At 41.1% G+C, this 25,976-nt stretch overlaps 2 protein-coding genes across 10 annotated transcripts in view; both read right to left on the reverse strand.

Annotated features, from left to right (window-relative positions):
- pdlim2 (PDZ and LIM domain 2 (mystique)) overlaps positions 1 to 1,348 on the reverse strand; it is a 37,544-nt gene extending 36,196 nt beyond the window's left edge. Inside the window, exon 1 of the mRNA XM_053325700.1 lies at positions 1,101 to 1,348. The gene's annotated coding sequence lies outside the window, so the exon portion shown is untranslated. The remainder of the gene's footprint in view (positions 1 to 1,100) is intronic.
- Positions 1,349 to 2,559: 1,211 nt separating this feature from the next.
- Positions 2,560 to 25,607, reverse strand: sorbs3 (sorbin and SH3 domain containing 3). Of its 9 annotated transcripts, none has more exons than XM_053325260.1 (22): positions 25,415 to 25,607; positions 25,161 to 25,272; positions 16,179 to 16,250; positions 15,287 to 15,418; positions 14,998 to 15,070; positions 14,571 to 14,704; positions 14,300 to 14,363; positions 12,957 to 12,989; positions 12,784 to 12,871; positions 12,040 to 12,148; positions 10,462 to 10,515; positions 10,195 to 10,302; positions 9,486 to 9,541; positions 7,848 to 7,918; positions 7,186 to 7,247; positions 6,958 to 7,004; positions 6,608 to 6,722; positions 6,394 to 6,519; positions 5,118 to 5,669; positions 4,898 to 5,001; positions 4,681 to 4,787; positions 2,560 to 3,966 (listed from the first exon to the last, which is right to left on the reverse strand). In XM_053325260.1, exons 3-22 carry the CDS (start codon positions 16,188 to 16,190, stop codon positions 3,905 to 3,907), a joined length of 2,109 nt encoding a protein of 702 aa, XP_053181235.1. In that variant the 5' UTR covers positions 16,191 to 16,250; positions 25,161 to 25,272; positions 25,415 to 25,607; the 3' UTR covers positions 2,560 to 3,904. The 9 variants fall into 9 exon arrangements, with proteins under 9 accessions (XP_053181235.1, XP_053181239.1, XP_053181238.1 ...); XM_053325264.1 differs by having other exon boundaries at positions 5,568 to 5,669; positions 15,287 to 15,421; XM_053325263.1 differs by having other exon boundaries at positions 2,560 to 3,353; positions 15,287 to 15,421.
- Positions 25,608 to 25,976: the final 369 nt, after the last annotated feature.

A 25,976-nucleotide genomic window follows, 5' to 3' on the forward strand; every position in this document is an offset into this window, starting at 1 on the left:
GCTTTTCTCTATCCAAAATTATAGTGGTCTGTTTTTGGCTCTTGGGTGCCTTTAGCTTTATCCTGTCAAACACAATATAAAGTGAGAGGAAGGTAGGTAGAACACGCACATGAAAGGCAGCCGGGCACAATCACAATGGAGAATGTACACAAACAGCAGGCGGTGGGGTTGGGAACGGGAGGTTTCTCTGGGACTGTTTTGGATTATGCATGAACTCTGAGAAACACCTTAAGTAGTTTCCCACCTGCTGAGCTATGAAGCCAGAGCTATTTATTTCCAAACATTCAGCAGGTCTGAATGAGTGAAGTTGAGGAACAGCCAAGTCTAGACACTTTTAAAAACGCGTGAGAAATACAGGGCTGAAGACCTGGCTTGAATTTAAACTACAGTCAACGTGCTACTGCAGAGTCATCACCCTCACTACAAGAGGTGAGAAGATTACAGCTTCACCACAGCTAGACTAATGTGACACATACACTGACTTTAAATTTCCTGAGGTTGCACATGGTCCAGCCCCTTCAACAAATCACAGTGACTGCTTAATGTGCTCAAATACTTCCCAGTGTAGATGCACTGAAGAGGTGCAAAGGTCTACTGTATTGTGAATAGTGTATAGTATAATGTTGGAAGCCTGCACTATGTGTGGGCTGAAGTGCCTTCTGGTGAGGTGTTAATTTATATTGACTTCCAATTACCACTTAGATCATGCACCAATACCCAGAACAGTCACACACGGGTACCAAATGCACACATACCTGGCATCAATCATAATTTAATAATGCTTCGCTGGATTCTCTGAAGTTCCCACACTTTTTATAATGAACAGTCCCTCAGGTTGAATAACAACAATAAATCACACAAGCTGCCACATAAATATCAAGGGCACATATCAAAACAGAAATATGATATGTAATGAGCAGATGATGCCACTGGAGTCAAAAAAAGAGTGCAAACAGAACTGTGCTCTCACACAGCAACTTTAGGCAAGAGTTTGATTAATTTAAGTCCATAGAGGATTTCTTTTTTTTTATATATATATATAAACAATTGGGTTAACACCCAGACACCCAGACTCTTTCAATATCACAAAGTTTACTTACCAATATAAGTGCTGTGTTTTCAGGGCTGAGTGTCGCCTCCTCCACCTGTTGAATCTGCTCTCACTCCTCGACCAAACACCCAGCTCACCTCAGCCTTAAGCAGACAGGCTCCGAAATATGAACAAAACAACGTCAGCGTAACAGAGCCGAGACGGTGATGGAGCACTGACAGCACTTTGACTCTCCTCTTCTCTGTCGTTTCACACGTGAAGGTGGCGCGCATAAACACCACCTGTGGCTGCGCGCGTAATGGGATCACTGAGCGAAGCTCGCGGTGCCATGTGTCGTCACCAAAATAAAAGGTCTGACACAGGCAACAAACCCGGGGCGTGTCGCATCAGAGGGGAGGAGAGGAGAAGAGAGGAGAGGAGAGGTGGGGACGATGCCACAGTGATAATTGAGCCATTTATCCACAAAAACGCTGCAGCTGCGTTTTGTGTCCGCGCGCCATCTGCTGACGGTGCAGAGCAGCGCCAATTAGGCCTAACCAGTGACGTAATTTACCGTCCTGCCCTTTTAGCCGTTTGATTAATTGCGTTCACGTGGCATCACAGGTGTGACTGCGTGGATTTATTAGGCATTAATAAAATCAAAGGCCGTGGGCGGGAACAAGAAGCACATACCCAAAACATAAACTACGTTGACACGAGGTGATATTTGCTCCTAGGTTTGATGGATACATTCACAACTTTTTCAAGTCTGCCCTAATAACAGGTGCTTAAAAGGCACTGGCACATGTTTTTCTCGCTATAATCTGTTGCCACACTGGCCATTAAGAGATTACTTCAATGCACTTTCAACATGAACGAACATGTTTGGTTTTTTTGTTTTAGTTTTAAGCTTCAGCCTCCTGATTAATCAAATCAAGTCAATACATTTGAAATGTGTCTTAAAAACACTTTATTTGACTAACTCTGATGTCTTAAGCCTCACAATATTTTTGAGATAAACTTTTAGAAACATTTTTACTCAAAATGAGGATTGTGGCCTCCCATCACTTACATTATGATCACATTGGTAGGTATTATCATAGCCAGAATGTAAAGGAGGAATGATCACATCGAGCAAACCGATGTTTCAGAGTTCATATGAGCACCTGAATATTGTTTTTAGACAGACTTTAAAAATGTGAACCTACCTTTAATCTCATGTATCCCCTTATTCTATTAGATGCTTTTTTAAATTTGAATTACGACCATGAATGAAGATTTCTCGTACCCTTTATTCTTTTTCCATTCATATCATTCCTGTGATCTGTCTTTTTACAATTGATCTGTCGATATAACATTTTAAAAAGTAATGCTAAATAGCCAGAGGTAGCTATCCCTTATTAAATTAGTGCCATTTTCCATGTCTTATCATTTTTTCCCATTGGAGTATTTTCAAATTGTAGCATTGTGTACCTATGACTGTGTTTGTGCATGTGTGTGTGTACACAAGAACAAGAAACTTCTTTCAGTATCACTCTGTAATGTTTAATTGCTTTTAAAAAAATGCGTACCATACATATAAGATACATTGTTTTATAAGCAAATATATATTATACTTTCAAATTTGATAAAAGGTCACAGCCTGTACAATCATCTTCTGTGTCTACCGCACGTGATTCATTTTTACAAAGAAATCATGAATATATCAAAAGATGCAAATGACTTCATGATAGGGTTTAATAATTAGGTTTAGAAAGTTCACACTTGGTTGCACTGGCACAAACATAAGTGAAGTCTGAATACTGTTGTCAAAGTGAAAATGTTAACCCTGTAGCTTTAGCAGAGAAAACATTATAAAAGCAGTAGTAGTAAACATGGCAGAAATAAAGTGATAAACACAGACATGTCATAAAAGGTTAGATTTGGCACATACAGCATTACTTCAACAATGTCAAAAGATCATTTGCTCATTTGCTTTGGAGGCATTGTCTAGATCACATACTTTGAGATATTCAACACACCTGATCTTGTACAAATTGAATTTCAGAGCAAACCGATTCCCATTACAGCCCTGATTATTATCTAATGTCTCTTTTTACTTTTGCCATCATGAGGGAACAGACTCAAAAAAAAAATGCCCAAAATTTAGCTATTAATAAAAATAAACCAGTACATGCTTTAATCATTTTGCTCCTCTGCTCCTCTGTACCCTTATCATGACATGCCTGAACCCTTGTTGTGCTTTACTGTAAGCACATATCTACAGATGTTCATGTTGTTTCCTCAAACTGCCCAGGATATTTTCAGAGATCTGAAAGAAAATCTGGGGGAGACATTTTACGGAAACATTAATTATCCAGCGAAATACCAGAAAAATGTGCCATCGTAAGTCATAATTCTCAACAGTGGTTTGTGATGAAACTGTGGTGTTAAAACACTGAATGCAGAGTCATACTGTACCAGGACCTTAGAGGGAACAGTGCTGTTCACTGGGAAGGAATGCAAATTTCCTGCAGCTGCAAATAGTTGTGGAGCAAAAAAAATGTCCATTCTTTGCATCTGAAATAGTATCATCAGCATTCAGTCTTTCCTCTCAAATGGTGTATGAAAACACCAAGTCTCAGTGCAACACACACACAAACACACGTGTACTCATGCAGAGAGGTGAGAAACCACACGATGTCCTTGTCTTCACCTTTGTTCTGGGGAAAATAATGAACATGCAGGCCTGACTAAAGCAGGTTTGGGAGTGTGGTGGGAAATGGGATGAAGAATTGCTGGGGTGTCAAAAGCAGGATCTGCTGGAGTGAGCTGGAGTGATTGGTCAGACTCTTATGAATCCAGGTGAATGTGGGCAAGCAGGAAGTGAGGAAGTCAAACTGGTGCCACATAATTCCCAGGAAAAGTCCCAAAAGCATGAGTCCGTTCTGACGTACCTGTGGAGATAGAGGAAACTAAATAAATGAACACATACATGTCAAACCAGAAACAATGTACAGTTTTAGCTAATTACTATAACCTGCAATGTTTTATAATGTCCACAAGAGGGCAGGCTGACATAGCACTGTGCAGAATTTTGGGGCATTTAAAGTAAATGCTTTACTTCAAAAGTCTCCTTACATTTACCTCATTTATATCATTTATTTTAAGTGATTTTCAGTGATTTTCTGATGAGGTATCAGTCGGACACATAACACACATAAAACTACTTTGCTGGAACTAACTGATACCCCATTGATTCACAGGCCACCAAGGGGTCACAGTTTAAAGGAAAACCCCTGAATGAATAAGTGGAGAAGCAAATGCAGATGCTCAGTCTGTTATAGTCTGATGAATATCATATGAATCATATGTCCTTAACAGTCACCAGAGCTCAACACACAAGAGAGAGATTTCCCATCACCGTCATCAAAAAAATCTAATGAGTGTGTCTCTTTGGAAGAGTCCATTAGATTAGCGATTCATTTTGAGAATATATGCCAAGGAGTTTTTGAAGCTGTTCTTAGAGCCTGTGGTGGACCAACACCTTACTGAGATACTACTACAAACAATTTTTTCCTTTAATATGTTATCCATCTGTATGCAATGTCCCACTTCAGTATGCTATTTCTACAAGACATTCATTGACAAATGAACTGTTTATTTCTTACCTACAAACCAGCCATCATCACATTTCTCCATCACTTGTACAATGTCTCCTTCTCTGAGCTCCAACTCGTCTGAATTCTGTGGTTTGTAGTTGTAAACAGCTTTATATCTAAAATTGAGAACAAGGGGGAAAACAAAATAAATCTCCTGCCTCACGAGTCCACCAAAGCTGCAAGATTTTATCTAGGCTGAAACAATGTGGAGTAGCTCGAGACTTACGGCAGGCGTTGCACCATCGTGGAGCCAGCGTTGTTTGGCCCATGTGTTGGTGGGAGGGAGTTTACATGTGGATTAGAAGGAGCAGCTCGGTTTGTTGTTGCACCCTAGAAGATATGGAAACCTCGTGTCAGGCATTATGAAATAGGAAATGATGAGCAACATTCCTATCATCACTTGGGCAGTACAAACAGAAACATCATGGGTGTGGACATGCAGTGACCTGTGACGGGTCAGGGTATCTGGGAGTGTTCGCTGTGTTGGCTCCTGCTCTATGCACAGATGCTGACGACTGGCTGAGTGGTGAAACAGCTCTAGCCACAGAGCTCTGGTTAGCTGAGTGTGACCCACCCCAGTGACTGTTCTGGTTGGTGGGTGAAGCAGTTGTGGAGGTACTGTGGGGCCACCGATAGGCCGGTTCTTTGGATAAGGGTGTCTGGGTGGGGGAGCGTGACTGTGAAGCCGGGCTGCCATAAGGTACAGGTGAAGACGGCTTCAAGGGGGAGTGCTCAGGTTGGGGGCTGAGTGAGGTGGGGGTGAAAGGGGACACTGGTGACCGCAGGCAGGGTGAATGGAGTGGACGGCCTGGACTCTGGGGTCCAGGTGAGACGGGGGACATGGGGCCTGCTGGGTAGTCATCTGTGGAGTATTTGGTGCGGGGCATCTTGTTGACCTGAACATAAGAGGCGGGGAAGATGCCACTCCGGCTGGTCCCTGAGATCCTCCCCTCCAACCACTTTTCGTCAACACGCCTGGTTATGCTGATTATCTCACCCTGAGGAAAAAAAGCAACTTGAATTTAGAAAAAGTTATGTATTAAATATCATTTCCCAAAGCATGATAAACTGATAAACACAATATACAATGATAACTAAATACACAACCCTTTCAACATGTAATATAGACATTTTTTAAACGGCACTAAGGAGCTTTTCACTTTGGTTGCTTGCCATGGAAATAGTGAAAAAGGAAGGAAAGGGCTTTATCAGATTATTAAATGTGCACCCCCCTCATCTAAATTCTTCATTGTACTGTTAAAAAAATGTAATCCCATTCAACCATATCTCTCATACACTATATGTATTCTTTTTGAAAGTTGGATGAGAAGATTGATACTGCTCTGATGTGTGAGCAATAAATTAAGCTATAGCTAGCTACCAGTCACCATCAACAGGTTGTTACTGCAGTTAGGATTGAACAAATTATATAAAATATGTTCATATTGAGCTTCATATGTGTTGGTTGGCAGTTCAGCTAAGCTAACAGGCTGCTGGCGTAGCATTATATTTACTATACAAATGGAAAGTGGTGTCAGCCTACATTTAGCATCAGCAAGAAAACAAATTTCTGTGCTACTAAGATTTACAGCCAAATTAATTGGTAATAGAATAGAGGGAAAGTGTCCTATTCTCTGCAGATCCAGTTTTTACCTCTTGTGGCTAAGAGAACAGCTTGTATGTTTACACACATTTGATTACATGAACCAACATAACACTCACTTTACGAAAAGAGAGTTCAACTGGAAGGTCCGCATTAAAATTAAACAAAGCGACAGCTTCTCCATAGTCCAACACCTGTACAGTGGGAGACTTTATAGGTGTCGGCTTCTCTGAAGGAGGCAGAATCTGTGACAGACAGAGGGAATAGATATGAGCTAGCATCACATAGTTTTGATTTCACATGATCAAATTTGAGAGATATGAAGAAATTTACCTCCACATAGGTTGAGGGGAAAATGCCAGCTCTGCCATGATGTTCTCCTTCAAACCAGTTGTTGTCGACCTGCCTGTGGATGTAAACAATGTCGCCTTTCTGCAGTGAGAGCTCCCTGGAAAGAGAAAAGTACATTCATGGAAATTCCATTAGGTTACAGTAGACAGTACAGTTCAGAGCTCAAAACGTATCAAACATACATCCTGTAGACAATTGAAATTTCAGTCTCCAGGGCGTTAAATCTAATATTGGTATGACGTTATCTGTTCTCTCAGAAGTATAGACGGCTGTACAAAGAACATGGAAATGGCTTATCTACTGTATGGAATCAGCTCATAAAAGTAACTCACTTGGGTGACTGAGCCTGGAAATTGAACTTGACTCTTGCTGCTTTCATCTGGAAAAATAAATAAATAATTCAGTGTTTCAATTAAGATTTTTATTATGTGAACTATTCAGAATCAAATCAGACCCACCCCATCCCCCAACATGCCACAGCTCAAAAACATCTAACAAAGTTATTTCTTTAATAAAACTTTCCATTATTTTTAGGTCAAAAGAAAGTCATATGCACATACCTTCTTCTCCTCTTTCTTAGGAGAGCGCTCCATGGTTTCATTTGCAGGAGAGAGACGTTCTACTGTGGAGCAAATTGGAGGTACAATAGTATGAGTGAAGTATAAAATGTGCTTTTGTTTTGCACTTGTTTTTAAAGCACAGCCTCACCAGCTGCCTTAGTTCAGAAAATCATTCAGGCTTTTCCCCCGTGGACTCATTTCCAGGAAGAACAATAGGATAAAGTTAATCTTTAATCAGGTCTTCCGAGTCTCACTTCCTATTTTTCTGGGCTTCCTCCCCACCCATCTACAGCACCTTCTGTTTCTATAGGAAACAGCAAATGGTTTCCATGCTGAAATGTCAGTGTAGCAGACACATAGGTGATGAAAGAGAATCATGGGACCATCAGAATAAATTACATTACTAAAAGCTTTCACCAAATATATGCTGCCAGATTAAATGAGCAGCTGATTGAGAGCAAAACATGTCTTATGTTGTGTCAGTGGGTTTAAGTAGAAGGAGGTGCTATATTCAACAGCAGAGCTCATGCACAGTGCAGACAGAAATGGAAACTATTGTAAGCTACCAAAATCAGTTATCAAAGTCATGGCAGAGACGGTGAGAAAATCACAATGTGCATGTGTAGCTTGTAGAGCCAAAAAGGAAGAAATCTCATGTTTACCATATGTTGGAATGGAGGCTGGTGGTGGGCCAACAGGGCGATGGACAGGTTGTTTGGATGCTGATAAATTGCTGGGGGAAGAAAGGAAAACATAAGCTTTTAATGTTTATATTACTGTCACTTTTTCTCCCAGTCAGCAGAAGAGTTTCCAGTGATATCAAACACACATTCAGAGAAACAACACAAAAATACACACAGTTCTGAGTGGAGTTTTCCTACAGGTTTACAATACGCTCAACACATCTGGATGCAGCTGCTGGCTCTAATACACTGGACAGAGCTGATACAAATAATCAGACAGCTACAGGGACAGCTACAATGTGAGTCATGTCCTTGAATTGAATATCTGGTTTAGATGAAGTTTGGAGGTTAAAACTTTTGTCTCTAAATGGTTCTGTAGCCCTGAAACTTCATTTATGGTCATCATAATCATGAGTCTAGTTGTTTCCGGGTTATGAATTAATCCAGAACACAAAACCTTGTGTCTGTCCTTCTTCTGAACTCATTTACATATTTCCAGACAGCCTTTTTTTTGTATTTCAGTGTTTGCAGCTGGATGCCTACAGCTGAACAATGTCTCTATATAACAGGAAGCTGTTAAAAAAAAAAAAACTGACAGTTTCTTGTCACTTAGTGTTTTAACTTGGCATGCCCTTAGCAACAACCTCTTTGTAAAAAAAAAAAATCACCATGCCAAAAAAGGTCAAAGCCCATGAACTCAACTTAGCAAACAACTGCGAGAATCATCCAAGAATGCATTACACACATGGTGAGAAATGTGGAATGCTGTCTGCTGTCTGAGGTAACAAACACTGTACTTGAACTTGTTACAGTTCAACAGCTTCCTAACAGGGCATCCAGCACCAGAGAGTCACCAGTTCAGCTAACAGGCACCCTGCAAAGTCTTAATGGCTGTAATGTCCAATCACAGCACTGGGTTTCTGAATACAGCAGGAAGCAACGGGTAGGAAAACTACAACTGGGTTACCTGATGAAGAAATATCAAAGTGGATTAAGATGTTGTGTGTTAAGCTCAGAGGAGGTCTGTTATGTGGTGACTGACCTAGGCCTTTTCCATTAACCCTTCCTGGTGTTTAGTGTTCATACCATGCCTCTCTATAGTACAGACTCATAATGAAGGAAAAAATCTCAAGCAATCACAAGATTTTACATTTGAATGCCCTTACAACTATCTTGAAATTCACTTGTCTTGACATCCTACTTGTCTACTTTTTAGTGGACAGATCACATCATTGTAATGGTAACACAGATTTTAAAAAACTAAGCAAAAGTTGTACAAAAAGTGCCCAAAAAAGACAAACTATCATTTAGAGGCAGTTGTGAAAGCGCCAAATATACTTTAAACAGTCATGAAAAGAAAAACTGTACACTTTGAATTAAACTGTGCATAGAGTGAAAACTTTCAAATCTTCTTTTTTATCTTCTTTTATATTACTATCAGGTGACACAATATATTTATGATTTACAGTACAATGTGCAAAAATGTGTAATGTGTTGTAGGAAAACACATCTTCAACAATAAAAATGTGAATTGTCAGTAAAGTTTCCACAACCTGCTGAATACCTCTCAGAGCAATAACATTTTATATTACTCTCTTCAGTAATGTTGTGACTGACCTGTAATTTGTAGTCCCGGTCTTTGGAGCAGCCACTGGATCCTTGCCTCTGGCCTCCTAAAAGCAGAGTGAACATTAAATACAGCTTGTTCCCTGCAGCCTACTGTATCTCACAGCTTGGAGGAAATCTCACAACAACTCTGGCGAAGTAGAGGTGCTGACCACTCCCAGAAGAGCAAGAAATCCCCTGGGTCCTATGCTCCTTGAGCTACAAAACAACACCGCCACTCATGATCTGTCTCAGCTGTGATTTCAGCAAAATTGTAGCTCATGAAGCAAGTGTAATCACACACAAAAATCAGGAATAGCATGAGGATCAGCTACATTTCACAGGGTTACATCAAAATCTCTCTTTAAACAAGCATTGTTCTAAGAAAACTGATTTTTACTAGAGATTTGAAGGAAACGGATTTTTTGGCAGCCAGATTTACACTTGCTGAGGTGGGTGGGGAGTGGGTGGGGGACTAGCAGGCAGGTGATTTGGCAGATCAATCATAGTGCAAGACAGGCAGGCCATTCTGGGAGCTGTCATCCAGGTCACAGAGGAAACACAGCAAACATGGTCAAAGCTAGCAAGCAGAATCTCACTGAGGCACGCAGCCTTCATCAGGAGTGGGGGGAGTAAAAGGTGCAAGTGGGGGAGGATTCTGCTGGATTGGGGGGGTAGGAGGGATGCTTCAGTAGAGAGAGTCAGGAGGGGGGCTCAGTACCTCACCCCGGCCTCGACGCTGCTTCTTCTGGGAAAGTCTCCTCTCCAGGCCCTGGATCTCCGAGTCCAGCTCAGCCTCAAACCGACTCAGCTCAGAGACCAGACTGGCCTGAGCCCGAACAATATTGGAATTGGAATGGTAAAGTTAAAACACTAATCCGCTGTACTAATACAAGCTAATGGTGTCCCTTTTTAATGGTTTAAAGGTGAAATCTTGATAGAGTGAATGCAGAATAGCAGAGTCTGAAGTGTTGTCAAAGTTGCTCACCTCAACTGAAGGGGACTTGGGTTTCTCAGGCGGTTTCTTCACTGGCAGATGAACCTAAAGACAGAAAAATGACACAACATTGTTATAAAACTTATTTTGTTCATAGACACCTGCCAGCATTTCAAAAAGCTTTATTGACGGTGTGTTTAGGCTCAAAATGACATAAATGTATACATATACTCCACTTAAAATGCTATGAATGTTTGCATACATTTCCTAATATCATAGACAGTGTACAGTATATCTTTCATAAAAAATGTGTTGAGAGGGATTTCAGCTGAACCGAGCAAACTGCTACACATGAATGTGGACAAAATCTCACATCTGACTGCTTTTCTGGAGGGAGTTTGAGTTTGAGTAAAATGAATAACAACTTTGTTCAGGATAATGAATTGACTTTTCAGGACAGAGATTTGCTTTAGCCATTTAAATAATCTTGCAAAATTCATTAAAGATTCATTGAGGTTATATCTTAGATTCAAGAGGTTAAAAAAACAGTTACAGTTTGCCAAATAGTACTTAAACACAAACTGCTGGATGTCAAGATGCATAACCCTCATATTACCGATATGCATATTTTAATGAAGTGATTTAACTAGGCAGCCAAAACTGCTTCTGATCAGATCAGATCTGAACAGCTGTTTCTATCCTAGCCTATAAAAGGCTGAACTGTCGAGAACCACAGAATCCCCTGCTTCACTTTCCATTTAAACCTTGGCTGAATGTGTCCAATCTGTCCACCAAGACTTCAGCTGGGAGTCATCCTACAATCACAAAGTATAATGTCACTGTGAAGCAGCACAACACCTGATATGGTCTGTGTGCTGGTTTTCTAAACGTCGTCCAGGGGATAGAACATTGGCAACCGTTATAAAGAGGAAATGAAATAAGTTGCCATGCTGTGAGCCATTATACACCACAAGAGGTTAACACCATAATGCGGATCACAAGACACCTCAGCTCTCATGGGGGAGTGAAAACAAAGATTCCTTTTCTTCACAAGCGCAGACACAAGGCACAATATGCACTAGATCTGGGACATTGTTGCAGGAGCCATTCAAAAAAAAATCCTTGGAGACATCACTCTTGAAATCAGCTGTTTAAACACAAGGACACACAGAGTATACAGATAGCTAGAGAATACTCAAGACAATCCATCTAAATGGTAAATGGTAAATAAACAGTGGATAAGTTACAAGGAATACTAAGATCATGCCTGTGCCTGTCTGAAAAGCTAAATAAATGAATGAAATCTGGAAAACTTTTCAATACAAGACACAGACACATCTGGTGGTGAGCAGTAGACACAATGTGGAATGACCACACTCAAAAGTTATTAGTTATCTTGCGTGAGAAGATGAAACATGAGGACTTAGACCGTAATCCTTAAAGAAAAGATGCCCATCCTCAAACCTGTTCTTGAGCCCCAAAACAGTGCCAGACTACACAAAGGATCCCAAAGACTAAGGGCAACAACAATGCTGGATAAATCTAGAGATTAAAGATTCACGCAAAAAGGTGTTTTTTGCAGGAATCAGTGTCCTATTTTTAAATGTGCGAGTGTGTGTGAAGGCATACCTGGCTGTGACTTTCAGAGGTGGTGCTCTTTCCAGGCTCAAAGTCGTATATGCTCTTCGGTTGAGGGTGCTGCTTTCCCGGGTCTGACAACTTATCTACATCTTCACTCCTGAAACATAACACCCCAACACACACACACACACACACACACACACACCATGGACAGCAACTTAATCGTGGCCTTCATTGTTAGTACCTGTAACAACAAATCCAAACTTGTCTCTCCCACACATTTTCCACTACTACTCTTGGCCTGAGTTTTCGTTGGTATTCACAAGATCAAGATCCACAATCTTTATTTGCTGTAAGGAATACATTCAGGAACATTTTATACCAGTTTGCATTCTAGTGGGAAAAAATAGCACATAAATACTGTTAAACCCACTTTACATTTGTATTAACTGTATTTGCACAAGAATTTGTTTAACTTCTTCTATCTACGATTTTTGGGATGTATGGAAGAGACATTTTGCACATTGTCAAAATAAGCTGTTTAAGTCTAATCCATATGTTTTGTTTTTTTTAATTATTTTTAAAAATTTGAAAACAGAACTGAATTAGTCCAAGTGTGATGTAGAGTAGCTTGACTCAAGACTTTATTAAACAGCCCAAGGATGTCAATGTGACAATCCGTCTGTGCATGCCATGTGATAGACTGGAAATTTGCCAACCTTCTCTACACTGCATTATGGGATATTCTCAACAGTGTCATGACACAGCTTCAACAAATGAGTATAAACTCACCAATCTGGTAAGGCTCCATAAGGTGTTAGTGTGAAGAGATTCTTGTCTGCTTCATTATTTTCCTCTTTGTTGGCAGATAACTGGAGCCCTGTGGATCAGTGCAGTTTTAAGTAAAAACTGATTATGTAACTGAGCAAGACAACAATGTGGACATTGATGGCAGATTCACTTACGTTCGGCTGACCACCTCTCTGAATCTTCCTCTTCTGAAAAAAAGTACAAAAGAGGCTTATTTTGGACTTCATAAAAATGTATTTTAATTCAATCAAACTTAGAATCGGACATATTAGTCATTCTTATTACCAGTGGGTTAAGGATAGTGTAAAATACAAACAGTACAAGTAAAAGTCCCGCAATCAAAAACTTAAAGGGGAACTATTACCCTCATTTCCAGCTCTATATTTTTTTAGACTGCACTAGCATGAATCACAGTTAAAAAGCTCCTTGTTTATGTTATGCTGGCCCTTTATACATCCCCTCAGTTCAGACTCTGTCTCTAACAGGTAGGTTCAGCGCATGTTTCTTTAAGCCGCCCCCTTCTGGAAGCCTGCTGAGGATATTTCCTGTGTTGCTGCTTCAAATTAAAATGTTTTAAATGAGTAGAATCAGCAGACTTTTCTTGTGAAGAATTTACAAGAAATGAAACGTTCACAACAAGATATGGACATATTTGGAGATCTTTGTTCAGTAGATCAATTAAACAGCTACAATGATGATATTTGATTGAAGAGCTGCTGACTACCAGCAAGCCTCCACTAGGTAAACAACTAATTTTCTATTGCCCTGCTGTGTAATAGGAGTCATGGCATGCCGTGACTACCCCCAAAACAACAATGGTAAAATGCCATAATTTTAGCACAGCAGAGCAGTGAAGTTGCACGGTGTGTGTGGAGTAGATGTCCATACAAAGAAATCTGTCACAAGCCAACATCAACTTGGGCCAACAGTAGAAAAAAAACACTGAAAACCATTGTTTTGGATATATAAATGTACTTGAGTAAATGTACTTTACTGATATTATGATACTGTATCCACTCAATAAGCTTACATTCCAGCACTATTATTGACTACTTCAAATCCTGCCTTTGCTCCTCAGGCACAGCAGAACTTTCAGGCATGTTCACATGATAACGCTGTTTAATAAGACATAGTTTTGCAGAGAGCCGAAAAGATTCATCACAAGCAAAATGAATCCAAAGCAATCAACTGAAAAAAATTCTCCAGTGGTGCTGCCAACCCCACAAAGAACAGGGAACATGTTTCTATTACGCAACTTTTAATGGAGACAAATGAATGGCCATGTTTGGGCTGTGATAAGAATCAGGATTATTATCAGAGGTAAAAAAGCAGAAATGACATAAGACTTTAGAGCTCTTTAATCATGTCTGATTTTGCCTCTGCAATAATCTGTTGGCTGGATCGCCTCTGTAGTACCTGACAGTGACAGAGAGGAATTCTCCCTGGAGAGAGTGTGTGAGAGGAGGAGGAGGAGGAGGAAGAGGAGGAGTGTTTTTACCCTCTGGCTTCTTGTGAATCTGTCTGAACATGCTCTTGTACCAGTCTCTGGGCTTGTTCACACTCTGGTATAAGAAAAGAGGAGAGGCACAGAAAGTAAACAGACCTGGCGAATTAGGCTTTGGGAAATACAACACATCAGTTATAGCTAGATGTAAAATAAAGGCAGTCGAACCAACAAAGGATGCTTTGTTTGTTAAGGATACATGCAAAACAAAAGCAAAAAAATAAGGCTTGTAATCAATTATCAAGCTGTGTGTTCTCTTTCTTACTGATCTGGAGGCAATGGGCATCCCTGTCTCATCCACCGGGCCAATTCCTGAGAATTTGATAAGTCTCTCCTCTCTGGTGGGAGTCCAGCTACGTGGTAGAGTGGCACAGGCCTGGACGCCATTCGACATCCCCCCTGAGTTACGCAATCACAACAGTAAGATTGGAGTAATTATGTTGTTGTAATTATCAGATAAAATCATAGATTATAGGTGAATTCAGGTGAAGAATAAGCATTAATGTACTTTATACGCGACTCAGAGAAGTTTCCAACCTCACATTCACATGAAAAAACAATAAATCACACATATTATGTCATTTCCTAATTTAAATTGGCCCTTAAATTAATATCTATTTTCTGGAAATATATTTTCACTTGAACAACACAGCACTCTTGTGATGTACAGATTTTAAAATTCTCAACCCTACCATATGATTGTGAGGGGCCATAGTATGACGCAAAGCTGAGAGATGTTGGGCCACTTCCATTCACCTCTGACACCTTAAGAAAGGAAGAAGAATATAGCCTACATTAGTCCAAACACAAGCATCTCAGTGCACAGTAACTGATAACTCATGGTTATAAAGTCCATGGCAGGATGTATAGCATGTGATGCAATATTTTTCCACAGGGAGGAGCACTTGTTTACTGAATAGCATGCACTCAGCCTCAGCATTGTTATTACCAGAGCCTCCAGCCAGGACAGTCTGTGCATACCTTAGACTCTCCAGATGGCTGCCTCGCTGAGCGAAAAGGACTCAGAGGAGGAGTAGGGAGTCCAGGAGAGATGACCACCTCTTGGGTGAAGACAATCTGGGTCCCATTTGGGTCCCCAACCGCTTCCACACGCTGCTAAAAACACAGAGGAAATATGGATGGACAAAAACAATCGGTGAACTTTGCTCCTGTCATGTCCTTCTGTTCACTCTAGATAAACATCACTCTCCATGGGAGGTCATGTGAACATGTAAGAGGCTGAGCTATTCTCCAGAGAATAACTGGCCTCTGTGGGGGAGCCTCTGATGAAAAGGCCCCTAATTTATTTAAAGCAGGACCAGTGGGAAGTAGTGTTCCACCCACTTCATCATCTCTCTTGCCACAACTGCAGAAAGGCCCCATTCAAGGTGCAGAGTGGGGGCGCTGAAACAGGAGAGGACTATTATGAGCCCATTAACTCCCTATTCACCAGGCCCCCCTATTCTGCAGCCAGGGGGTGGAGCTGAGGCCAGAGAGGTTGGGAAGGGGTCGTTGATGTCAACCTCAAAGTCCAGCAGGGCTAGCCGTGGTCTGGTGGTCTCCATAGTGATCTTTTTACTGCCCCTGCCCACGATGGCCAGTCTAGCTCTTCTATTGGAACACTATATGTGTTTGAATCAGGTGATTTGGTCCTCTCTGTGTGTTTGCCGGGGTCATGGGAAAGCCCTTCATGCCTTGCGGTAACACTAGATTTGCTATCTGTATCCTTAACCAAAGGGATGTTTTTGGACTGGACTGACTTGTGTGATACTCAAGCTTTTTTTTAGATTTTTCATAGTTGAATGTGTTTATTCAAGACATACTTGCCGAACAATTGGTTATGTCAACAAATTGTATAAACAAAATATTTTACCTGAGACTGCATGTGATCTGTTTTTGTCTTGTGTGGCAGATGTCAAATTCTTGTCCCCAGCATTAAGAATATCTGCTAAAAAAGGACAAAATACATCTTTTCATTTTCATTATAATATGTCCAGAGTAGCTGCAGTATACAATACCTATCAAGAAGATTAGTCACACAAAAGGGAAAAGGGACACAAAGGCACATACAACTATATCATCAGATATTAAAATGATAATGTTTTTTTTCAGTTTCATTCTCACCCCACCTCATTGCTAGAGGTAACTATTCTGCAGCACCTGACTTCTTTTATCAAGTGTGAAGATACATAATAAACAATTTTTTTATAATACATGCTGGACTGCCAGATCACAACTTCTCTACCTTGAGTTTCATTTTAATGACCTTCTAGACATGTTTTAAGATGTATATAAAATACTTGACTTTGTATAACAATTTGGTTTATACACAAAGTTAAAATCCCATAAAAACCTTTAAAATATTATCTCATTCTCTCTTTGAATATGTAATATGTAATAACATAATTTAAACTATTTAACTGCTGGAAACAGGATGTCTCCTACTTCACTGAAAAGTCTGTTCTCAGTGTGTGTGCACTGGAGGCTTCATCAATCTGCACAGTGAAGCTCAAACATCAAATTTAAGTAATAACAGGCAAAACACAATTGATACTGGAGGGGGACTTTGAGTATTTTTTTTTTTTATTTATTATTATTATTATCATCATTATTATCATCATCATCATCATTTATATAACACAAAGAAAAACAAACACAAAAAAATGACTTTATCAGACCTGTGGTGTGTGGCATTGTGATTCAAATGTTGCTAAATTTTGACTGAAGCACAGAAATATGTGACATCAGATTTTCCCAGCAGAGCCTCACCCTCTTCAGTTAGCAGAGTGCAGACAAAAACACAAATACAGAAATCTTTCATGTGAACAAAACAGTTCTAACTTGAGCAGAAAACTCTGTGTTCATGTACTTCATTTCTCAGGTTAGAAGCTGAATAAAAAAATAAAGCATATGGTTTTAGTGCATTTAATGGTTGTTATTTTTTCACTAGACATCTGCAAGAAAATGACCCAAAGAGAAATGTTGTACACCAAGTTTGTTTTGTAGCTTTCACATTTCTCTTCCAAATCTTATGGCTTGTCTTTTTGTTGAATTCATCAAAGCCTTGTTGTAAATCATGTGTTACATCCAGGCAGACTTGACAATGTTCCATTATCCCATCCTACTAATATTCCAAAGAGGGAAAGTTAGCGTCACCAACTTTTCCCAGTTACTTAGGAAAAACCCACCCAAAACAATGAGAGTGACTCACATGCCAGCCTCACTCTTCCCAGTCGTACACATGCTATGATAAACTGGATATAAGGGGCTGGATGTTGGAGAAGATCAGCTACTGCAAGCAGAGACCGACTCCTAATCAATTGCACCTCAGAAAAACAGATTAGGCCTGCTGTTTCAACATCAAAGGCATGGGGGCAGAGGGGGAGGCTATTTCCGCTCCCGTATGAAGCTGGCAGCTCTCATCTACAGTGGCTAAATGGCCCATAATAACACAGTCGGCACTGAAACCACAGCCACCGTGCAGCCTTGCATCCCTGGCCTCTGTTGCTTGTTAAATGATTCCAAGTCATGTTTTTTTTTTAAATATATCTTTCTCCCTCAAAATATCATAAGAACCAATTTTGGGAAAAACATCCGAGTGTCTCTGTTAAAACCAACAATAGGGTTAATATAAGGATTATCCTCTCTTTTGGCCTCAAACTATGGCTTTGCAGCTTGGCAAGGAATAAAGTAATGACCAAGTGTGGGCCAGGCTACTACAAGCTGAGAGCTGTCCAACACAATTTGCATTGATGAGTTTTCCATGTGGCATTTGCAGCTGAGCATTAGAGTCCATAATCATTGTGGTCAAGACCAAGAAAACTATATGCACTGTGTCTCACTGCGCACTAGAAGACAAAGCAGAGCCCAATACACTGATAGAATCAGCGTTCTCCATCTCCAGACAAAGACTCTCTGAGTCATCATCTCCCAATAAACTGTGTTACATAACAGGGGAAATATGGAAACCAAAGGATTGTGTCTCCAACAATACCGTTACTGCTCAGGCATGACACATGACCTTTCATCTCCCAAAGCAATGACATATCTCTTATCGCAATAATACACATAAGCTACACGCACAAATAACAGCTTAAAGTAATCAAACTTAATAATATGTCTGACATACTGGTCCTTATTCACGCCGGATCTCCCCTCAGCAGGTTGCCATTTGTTTTTAAGGCTCTTTCACACTGATGAGCAAACAACTAGATGAGTAATTTGCTGGGCATTTGAAACAAACACTGTCTCAACACAGGCTTGTTTCATTCAGAAGAGCAAACAAAGGAGCTCCATTCTCACCTCCACATTGCTGCCATTCAATTCTAGACAGCAACTGCAGCAGTCCAAGACAGCTGTCCTCTGTTTGTCATGTAAGATGCATAATTTATATATGCTGCACTACAGTTAAATGCCATTTATACAAAGAGATGGAGTGACAGTTATATTGTAACGACAATAATTACACTATTGCTGTAAGCACTTATTTCCCTAGAGGACTAAAATGTTGTTCTTGTGTAAATAAACAGATAAAATAGTAAGTGGAGTTCATAATAGTAGAATAATGGGTTGCTCTTTGTTGTTGTTGTTACATTATTAATGAGTTGACATTAGAACTTTATTCTGTCAGAGGCCCAGAAGCTGAAGAGCTCCTGCCTCATCTATGTAGCATCCTGATGAGTAAGATCATGTCATAACATTACCTCTGTGTCTTGTTTCCCTGGGGAGCCAAATCCAATAGAGAAATCCTCCAGCCCCGCATTCATCCCCCCCTTCGAGAGCACCAAACACAATCCTACCTAATAAGGAAAAATCAGTGTCGATATCTAGCGAAAAATCCCTGTCCAGAAGTCTGGCTCTCCCTGGGTTTGCTCTGAACGCCCAGTGCATTCTTATATAATTACTTAGACTCAACAGCTAAGGCAGCTACAAGCTTTCACATGGAGATGGGTTCAAGATCAGCTTGGTATAAGTGCCTCGATGCTATCTTGCTGAAAAAGATAATTTTACAGCCCATGTATCTCAAAGGCTGTGTAATGTAATCCTCTGCTAGGTGAGAGGTCCATTATCGCCACTAGATCAGTTTTGAGATGGAGGAAAAATACAGAGCCATAAAAGGCCCATGTGCATGTCAGCTGAAGATCAAGTGAGACTCTAGGATGTTTCTTGCAACCCAGATGTTCTGATTCAATGAAAAGTTAGTGCTTCTTATGTTGCAGTCACACTTTGCATTTGGTCAGTGTCAGGGTAACTGAGGACATGAAAATGAGAATCAGGGGATTGTAGTATGGAAATCTTTGCCTCTGCCCCCAGGAAACTCATCCGGTCACTGGGAGCACTGGGCCAGATGTTAAACTCTGTAAACTGAACAAAAACTGATGTAATCAAATTAAAAAGCTTTTCATGAATGATATAAAGTATATATCCTTACTGCGAGAAAGCAACTTACTTAAGTGAGGCATAAGCATTTTTTCTTCTCTATTTTATCAATAGAAGCGGATGAGGAACCAAACTATTATCTGAAGTTGCTGAGCCAAAGCAGACCTACTCAGCAGCTTCAAGGTCAGTGAACTTCACCACACCCATGTGATTCCTGTGAATCACAATGGGAGGTTTCCACAGCCTGGAATAGCAACACAGCAACAATCCAATAGTATTACTACAGCAGGAAACCTTAAAATGATTGAAAAGACAAAACCTCTCACCATCCAAAAAGGTCAACTAATGAAAACTGAATGTGCAATGAAGTAAATATTTCTTAGACCTTACCAACACTCTGCAGTAGTCATTAGTTTTCCCATGTTCTAAAATCCCCTTTCTTCCATAGAAGGACGTAATCAGGCCTGACCTACGATGACCCCTTCTACACCACATACAGAGCGTCTTGCATTGTTCTGACTAAGAACAATGCTGTCAAGGTGACCACACATACCCTAATGAATAACTGCCACAATGCTGACCCATGAACTTCTACGATCAGTTGGTGCACCATCAGGAAAGCGATGATTTGCGGTCAGGGGGAGGACCTGGCTGTCCATAAATCATCTGTACATCCAAGTGATGGTAATAGTGATGATGAGAGGGGACAATGACGTGTAAGTCTTGAGTCAAATAAAACTGCCACTTGCAAACTGATCTGTATGCAATAGCACAAATGGTGACCTCTGCTTCCGTGTGCAGGGTGGTGAGCAAGAGTACAGAGTTAATCATTGACTCCATAAGGTGGGAACTGCTGCACACAGTCAAATGAATGGATCTAAGGTCTGCTTACATACATGAAGGAAAGCAACCAAAATATGAGCTCACTGTTTGCTTAAGGCGGTTATTTTGTTTGGGTGAGCACTGACTTGCATCACATTTAACCTCAAAAACACTTGTACAATCTTCAAAACGCATAAACATATTTTGATCTTTTCTCACAAAGTGCTCATTTCCTGGATATTAACTAAGCACAGACAACCTCAAGCAGACAGACATATAGAGTAAAATTTTGTCCACCCATTTACAAAAAAACTGAGGACAGCCTGGCTTGAAAAGTATTGAGAAGGTAATCACGAGCACATTTGGTGAATAAATAAGGCCAGCATTTATTTCCAAACATATGAAGTGAGTCACTAAACAGCTATGTGAGAGATGTTAGAGGTCCTGCGAGGTTGATCACAAACCACACTGCCCCTTTGCAAACTTAGCAGATGTGTGAACACAGATGTAGTCCATACAAGGTCCTGGAGCTGCTAGTTTATGATGTGCAGTTATTGGGGGATACACACATTTATCAGGAGGGAAGTATTTCACATCCTTGTATGGTGCTCCTCCAGACTATGCAACAGGAGGAGTCAGAGTCGGTGTGCGTCTTGTCAATGGAGGAGAGATGTGTTCTCAGGAGGTAATAAATCACAGCCTCTCTCTCAGCCCAGCACTGAGCTGAAATATGGTGCAGTTTCATCCAATATTTGCTCAAATCATCCAAGATAATTTATCATTCGAGTGAATTCATAAAAGTGAGTTTGTAATTACATCAGTCAAAGAAAGCGTGAGAAAATACACACTCAAAACACAGTACCTATAGAAAAATCTCACAGATCCTCATGGCTGTCTTCTTGCATATTCAACGCTAAGTGAAGCTTGTGGATATGAAGACTGGCAGCCAGACCCTCAGTAATATCACAAAGGGAATCAGAGCCGGTGGTGGAAATCACCCTGAGAGTAAAGGGAGCCTCTAGTGATGCCTGGACAGTCCTAGAGCCATTAAACTTGCTATCTGGAGCAGGATGAGGAAAATACTCTGACAGAACAAATGATTTCCTCTTCTGTCATTACACTGGAGCTGTCAGTGCACACACACCTAATGGGCAGAGTGATGAGGGATGACATGTTAGGCAACACTGCCCACAGTGTCCTCTTTCTTTGTGATCCAGCTGTAACTCACAGCTGTTCTCTCCTCAGCAACTCCTACAGGTCCACTTCAACACTCCAAACTACACAAAAACATGTTTTTAGGTACACTGCAACAGCATCCCTCTATACTTAAGACACTCCTGGTCAGTAGCACTAATCCTGTGGAGTGGCATGTAAGCCCTGAGTGGTCAGATTGGTTACTCAACCTTAAAAACACACAAAATAGCAGACAGTCAGAGTGTTTAAGGTAAGCCACAGCAGTGATTTGAATCTGTGGTCCCATGGGAAATAGTGCACTCACCTTCAAAGTGGCACCAACAAGTGGACTCCCACCTCTTTCACTCAGCCTCTGCTGTGCACGTAAACCACGCTGCAGACCTTGCCTGCTCTATCTGTCTGTCCCTTGTGAAACTAGCCAGGACACACAATCTTTCTCTCTCTCTCTCTCTCCCTCCCTCTCCCTCTCTCTCTCTCTCTCTCTCTCTCTCACTCTCTCTCCTCTCTATCTCTCTCCCAGCCCTTGCCCTGCCTGCCTGTACGGAGGACTTCCCGGTTGACAGGCATCGCCATAGCAACCTCTTCGGCCCCCTGTTCAAAAGGCACCCTACTCTTGGCTTGTCAGTTCAGGGCACCTCCTTCAGTGAAGAAGCCCTATTGTTGTGATAAGGTGATATTTCACAGCGCAGGGTTAACGAAAGGGGAATGCAAATAGCTCATCACCTCCACCTCCCAATGACTCCATGACACCCCCGCCTAACTTTATCTCTCCAGTGCCTCCCTCTCCTTTTGTATGTGTGTTTATGTGTGTGTGTGTGTGTGTGTGTGTGTGTGTGTGTGGCGTGTGAGTGCATGTGCAAAGGCCAGGTCTCTGGCTAGCCAAATGCACAAAAGAAGAATAGGAGCTCTTTCTGTTCTAACTCTGGAAGTGATTCAGAGTAATACACCATGGTGTAATGGTGACTTTTCTTCCATTATCACACACACACACACACACACACACACACACACACACAAACACACACTCACACAGCAATAATGTTGAATGCAATGGCCGACGGAAATATTTTGTCCTTTTAACAGAAAATTATTCAAAGTAGGAGATGTGGTATGTGCCCAGATAAGTCAGTCAGCATTCAAATTCCTTGCTTGAATGTGTCCGGTTTGGATGTTGCATAGTCAAACAACAGAGCAGCAGTTAAACAGGAAAAAAAGGCTATTCTCAAACTTCACTACTGCTCTTGCATTCAAAACGTGCCTGAATAAAACTAGGATTTCCAGTTTTGCAGCATTCTTGCCAATGAAGACAAACAACTCTAAAACCTGAAATTAACGTGCTGACAGGTTAGTTTTGGCACAGTATCCGAGTTACAAGGTCCACGCTGCAGGTGTGTGATCCAGTCACCTGCTGCTGACAAACAGAGTCAACATTCTCTCTTGGGTGCACTCTACTGTCTCAGAGTTCAAGCAATAAACTTAAAACTTTTAGTTTAGTCAGTGGTCCATCTATTTGTTTAACCATGTATGCAGTTCCAGCCTGAAATAGGAGGACTCAGCTCTTTTTAATAATTCAGTGGTCTGGCTTGGTAGAGCTAAATTCAGGGCAGATATCCGTTTACTGAGCCTGCACTCCTCACAGGGTTGTTTTTGCCAAACAGTTGAGCCGTTGAACCTGAGGGGCAAGCGTGGAGGCGCAGGCTTCAGGTTGAAGCTCCCTCATAATCTGTGTCCCGCCGGAGCAGACTTTCACCCCGCTGTGACCACATCTGACGCCCTGTCACTCTGCAGCTAAATGAGGTAATCACGCAAGAGGCGATTGTCGCTTTGGCCTCCACACCCGACACTTCTCCCACACTGAATCCTTGTTCACTTTGTCTCAGTGTCTTCACCACACAAAAAACAAGGCTTCAACCTTGCCAGCAACCACTTTTATTACAGAGAAACATGATCAGGACAGGGCAGGAGGAAGTAGGCGTGATGTTTTGCGTCAGTCCTTCACTGAGATGGATGAAATCCAGCAGACCCTTTACGATACAGTAAAGGCCAACCAATCTACTTTCACACTGAGTGGTATGTGGCAGTATGTTACTACAGAGCAACCATGAAGCTCATTAAAAGCCTGACAGCCAAAGATTCCAGCGAGTGAATAAACCATGACATAAATCTGTTATATAATCAAAACCTACATTAATTGATGTCTATTGCCCTGGGCCTTTTTACTACCACCTTATCTCTGCTTTGAGGAAACAAGAGACAGCAAGTCTGCATCAAAATTACAAGATAAAATTATCAGCAATTGAAGATATAACTGCAGAGATATGAATCCACAGGTAATGAACCATTGCTGTAACCGTGAAGGAGAGATAATGAGGTCTGGACATCTAACAGCATAAGTCATTGATACCACAGGCCGAGAACAAACACTAAAGCATCAGGGTTTATTTTAGCAGTAAACAACATTTTTCTGCTCCGTGTATGTCCCAGGACTTTGAGTCACACTGTTGGCTGACGAGGACAAACAATCTCTGGTATAATCTTCCTGGGAACTGCTCTTCTGCTTATAGTTAGATGAAAATGCCAAATATGGATCGATCTGAGCGAATATATGCAAATGATTGAGTACATATATAACAGGGGAATATAAACACACTTAAAACAGCAACAAAAGCCATAACATCGCCAGCTTTTGGACAGAGGCCTGATGATTACCATCAACTGAACCACAGACAGTAAAAGAATGGCATCTATGCTGTTGTAAAGAGTCTTTTCTATAAAAGTTCTCAAAAATTGCTCAATGACAGTGTGAGAAAAAATATGAATAAACTCACAACAATCACACAGCAATGATAAACTGAGTGATGGACAGCAGCAACCACATTCCCTTTCAGCTCATAAAACAAAAAAAGCAAATCAAAACTCAATCGATCTCATGTTTTCCTTCGTTAATATTTACTATCCTTGTGATACTAAGCCTAGCTCTAGTCACAGTGTGAAGTCACAGCACAAGTTGTACAGTACTTACAGACGAGTGCAGGCTGAGCAGTGAGGTCTCCTCAGTGTAGAGGGAGAGAGGAAGTGAATGAAAAAGAAGGAGGGAACCACTGCTGCTTGTCTTTCCCTCCCTCCCTCTTTCTCTTTCTCTTTCTCAGGCCAACAGGGTGTCTTTTATCTTTGGTGAATGATTCAGCGTGGGTCTGAATGTTTGACTGAGTGTCTGTAGGCATTTGTGTGAGCGCATAGCTTATGTCTGTGTGTGTGTGTATGTGAGCACACATTTTAAAGCTCATCAGGGAGAAGGCACTCAGTAATAGTTTCCATCCACAGCTGGAAATAATAGAGATTCCCATACAGGCACAGGCTCTGTGGAAACGCCCTTCAGTGTTTTACGTGTGAGGAAAGAAGAGGCCATTTCCATAGCCATCTCAATAAATTGGCCTGAGTGATACACATTTACACTTACATGTTTTAAGATGCTGCGTCTCTCACATTCATGCTGGCCACAAAAGGGAGTTTGTGGGATCCGGTTGGTAAAGTTGACACAGCTTACTCACCTGTCACTTGGCAAGGTCTATCTGTACATTCAGGAAAGAGTACATTTCTAAGGACAAATACATGCACACACATGCTAAGCCCCTAAATGCACTAACACTTGAAGACCTCAGAGAGTGTCAATATTTCCATGTTCTGTTCCAGTACCAGGCCCCAATTACTCACCCCATATGATGGAAACCTTGCAGCGAAGCCAAGAGAAGTAGCGCTACTGCTTTCCTTTTTAAGTCTTCGTGTGATTAGAGTGCATCAACTGTATCTCTGTACTCTCTACAGTGGAAGTGGAAAGCTTCTGTTATGCTCCTGAGACATTTATCTATCTGTTCCCACTCCCATGTTTCCTTGTCCTGAAATATTAGTCTCCAAACCTGCAGCCTGCTGGATTCCTGCACTCTGAGTCCAGAGACTGCTCTCAGCTCTGCCATCCAAGATAAATATTTAACAGCCTGGCTGCAAGATCGGAAATCAAAGGTCACATCTCTTTCTTTGTCTGGAACCCATCTTGCCATTGGATCCAGGAGATGACAGTGAAGAGCTCCAGAGGGACAGCTTGAATGGTTTTTTCGGGGAATCCTTAGTTATGGCGAGCTGAGAAATAACAAGTAGCTGCACAATAATGTATCTGGAAAAATATCTCCTGACTGTTTTCTGCAGACTTAAAAGGCATTCCCTGCATCAATTAATATTCCATCTCCACAAACCAGTGAACAGAATGTTCTAAAAATAT

The sequence above is a fragment of the Scomber japonicus genome, chromosome 9 (assembly GCF_027409825.1).
Source record: "Scomber japonicus isolate fScoJap1 chromosome 9, fScoJap1.pri, whole genome shotgun sequence".
Lineage (NCBI taxonomy): Eukaryota > Metazoa > Chordata > Actinopteri > Scombriformes > Scombridae > Scomber > Scomber japonicus.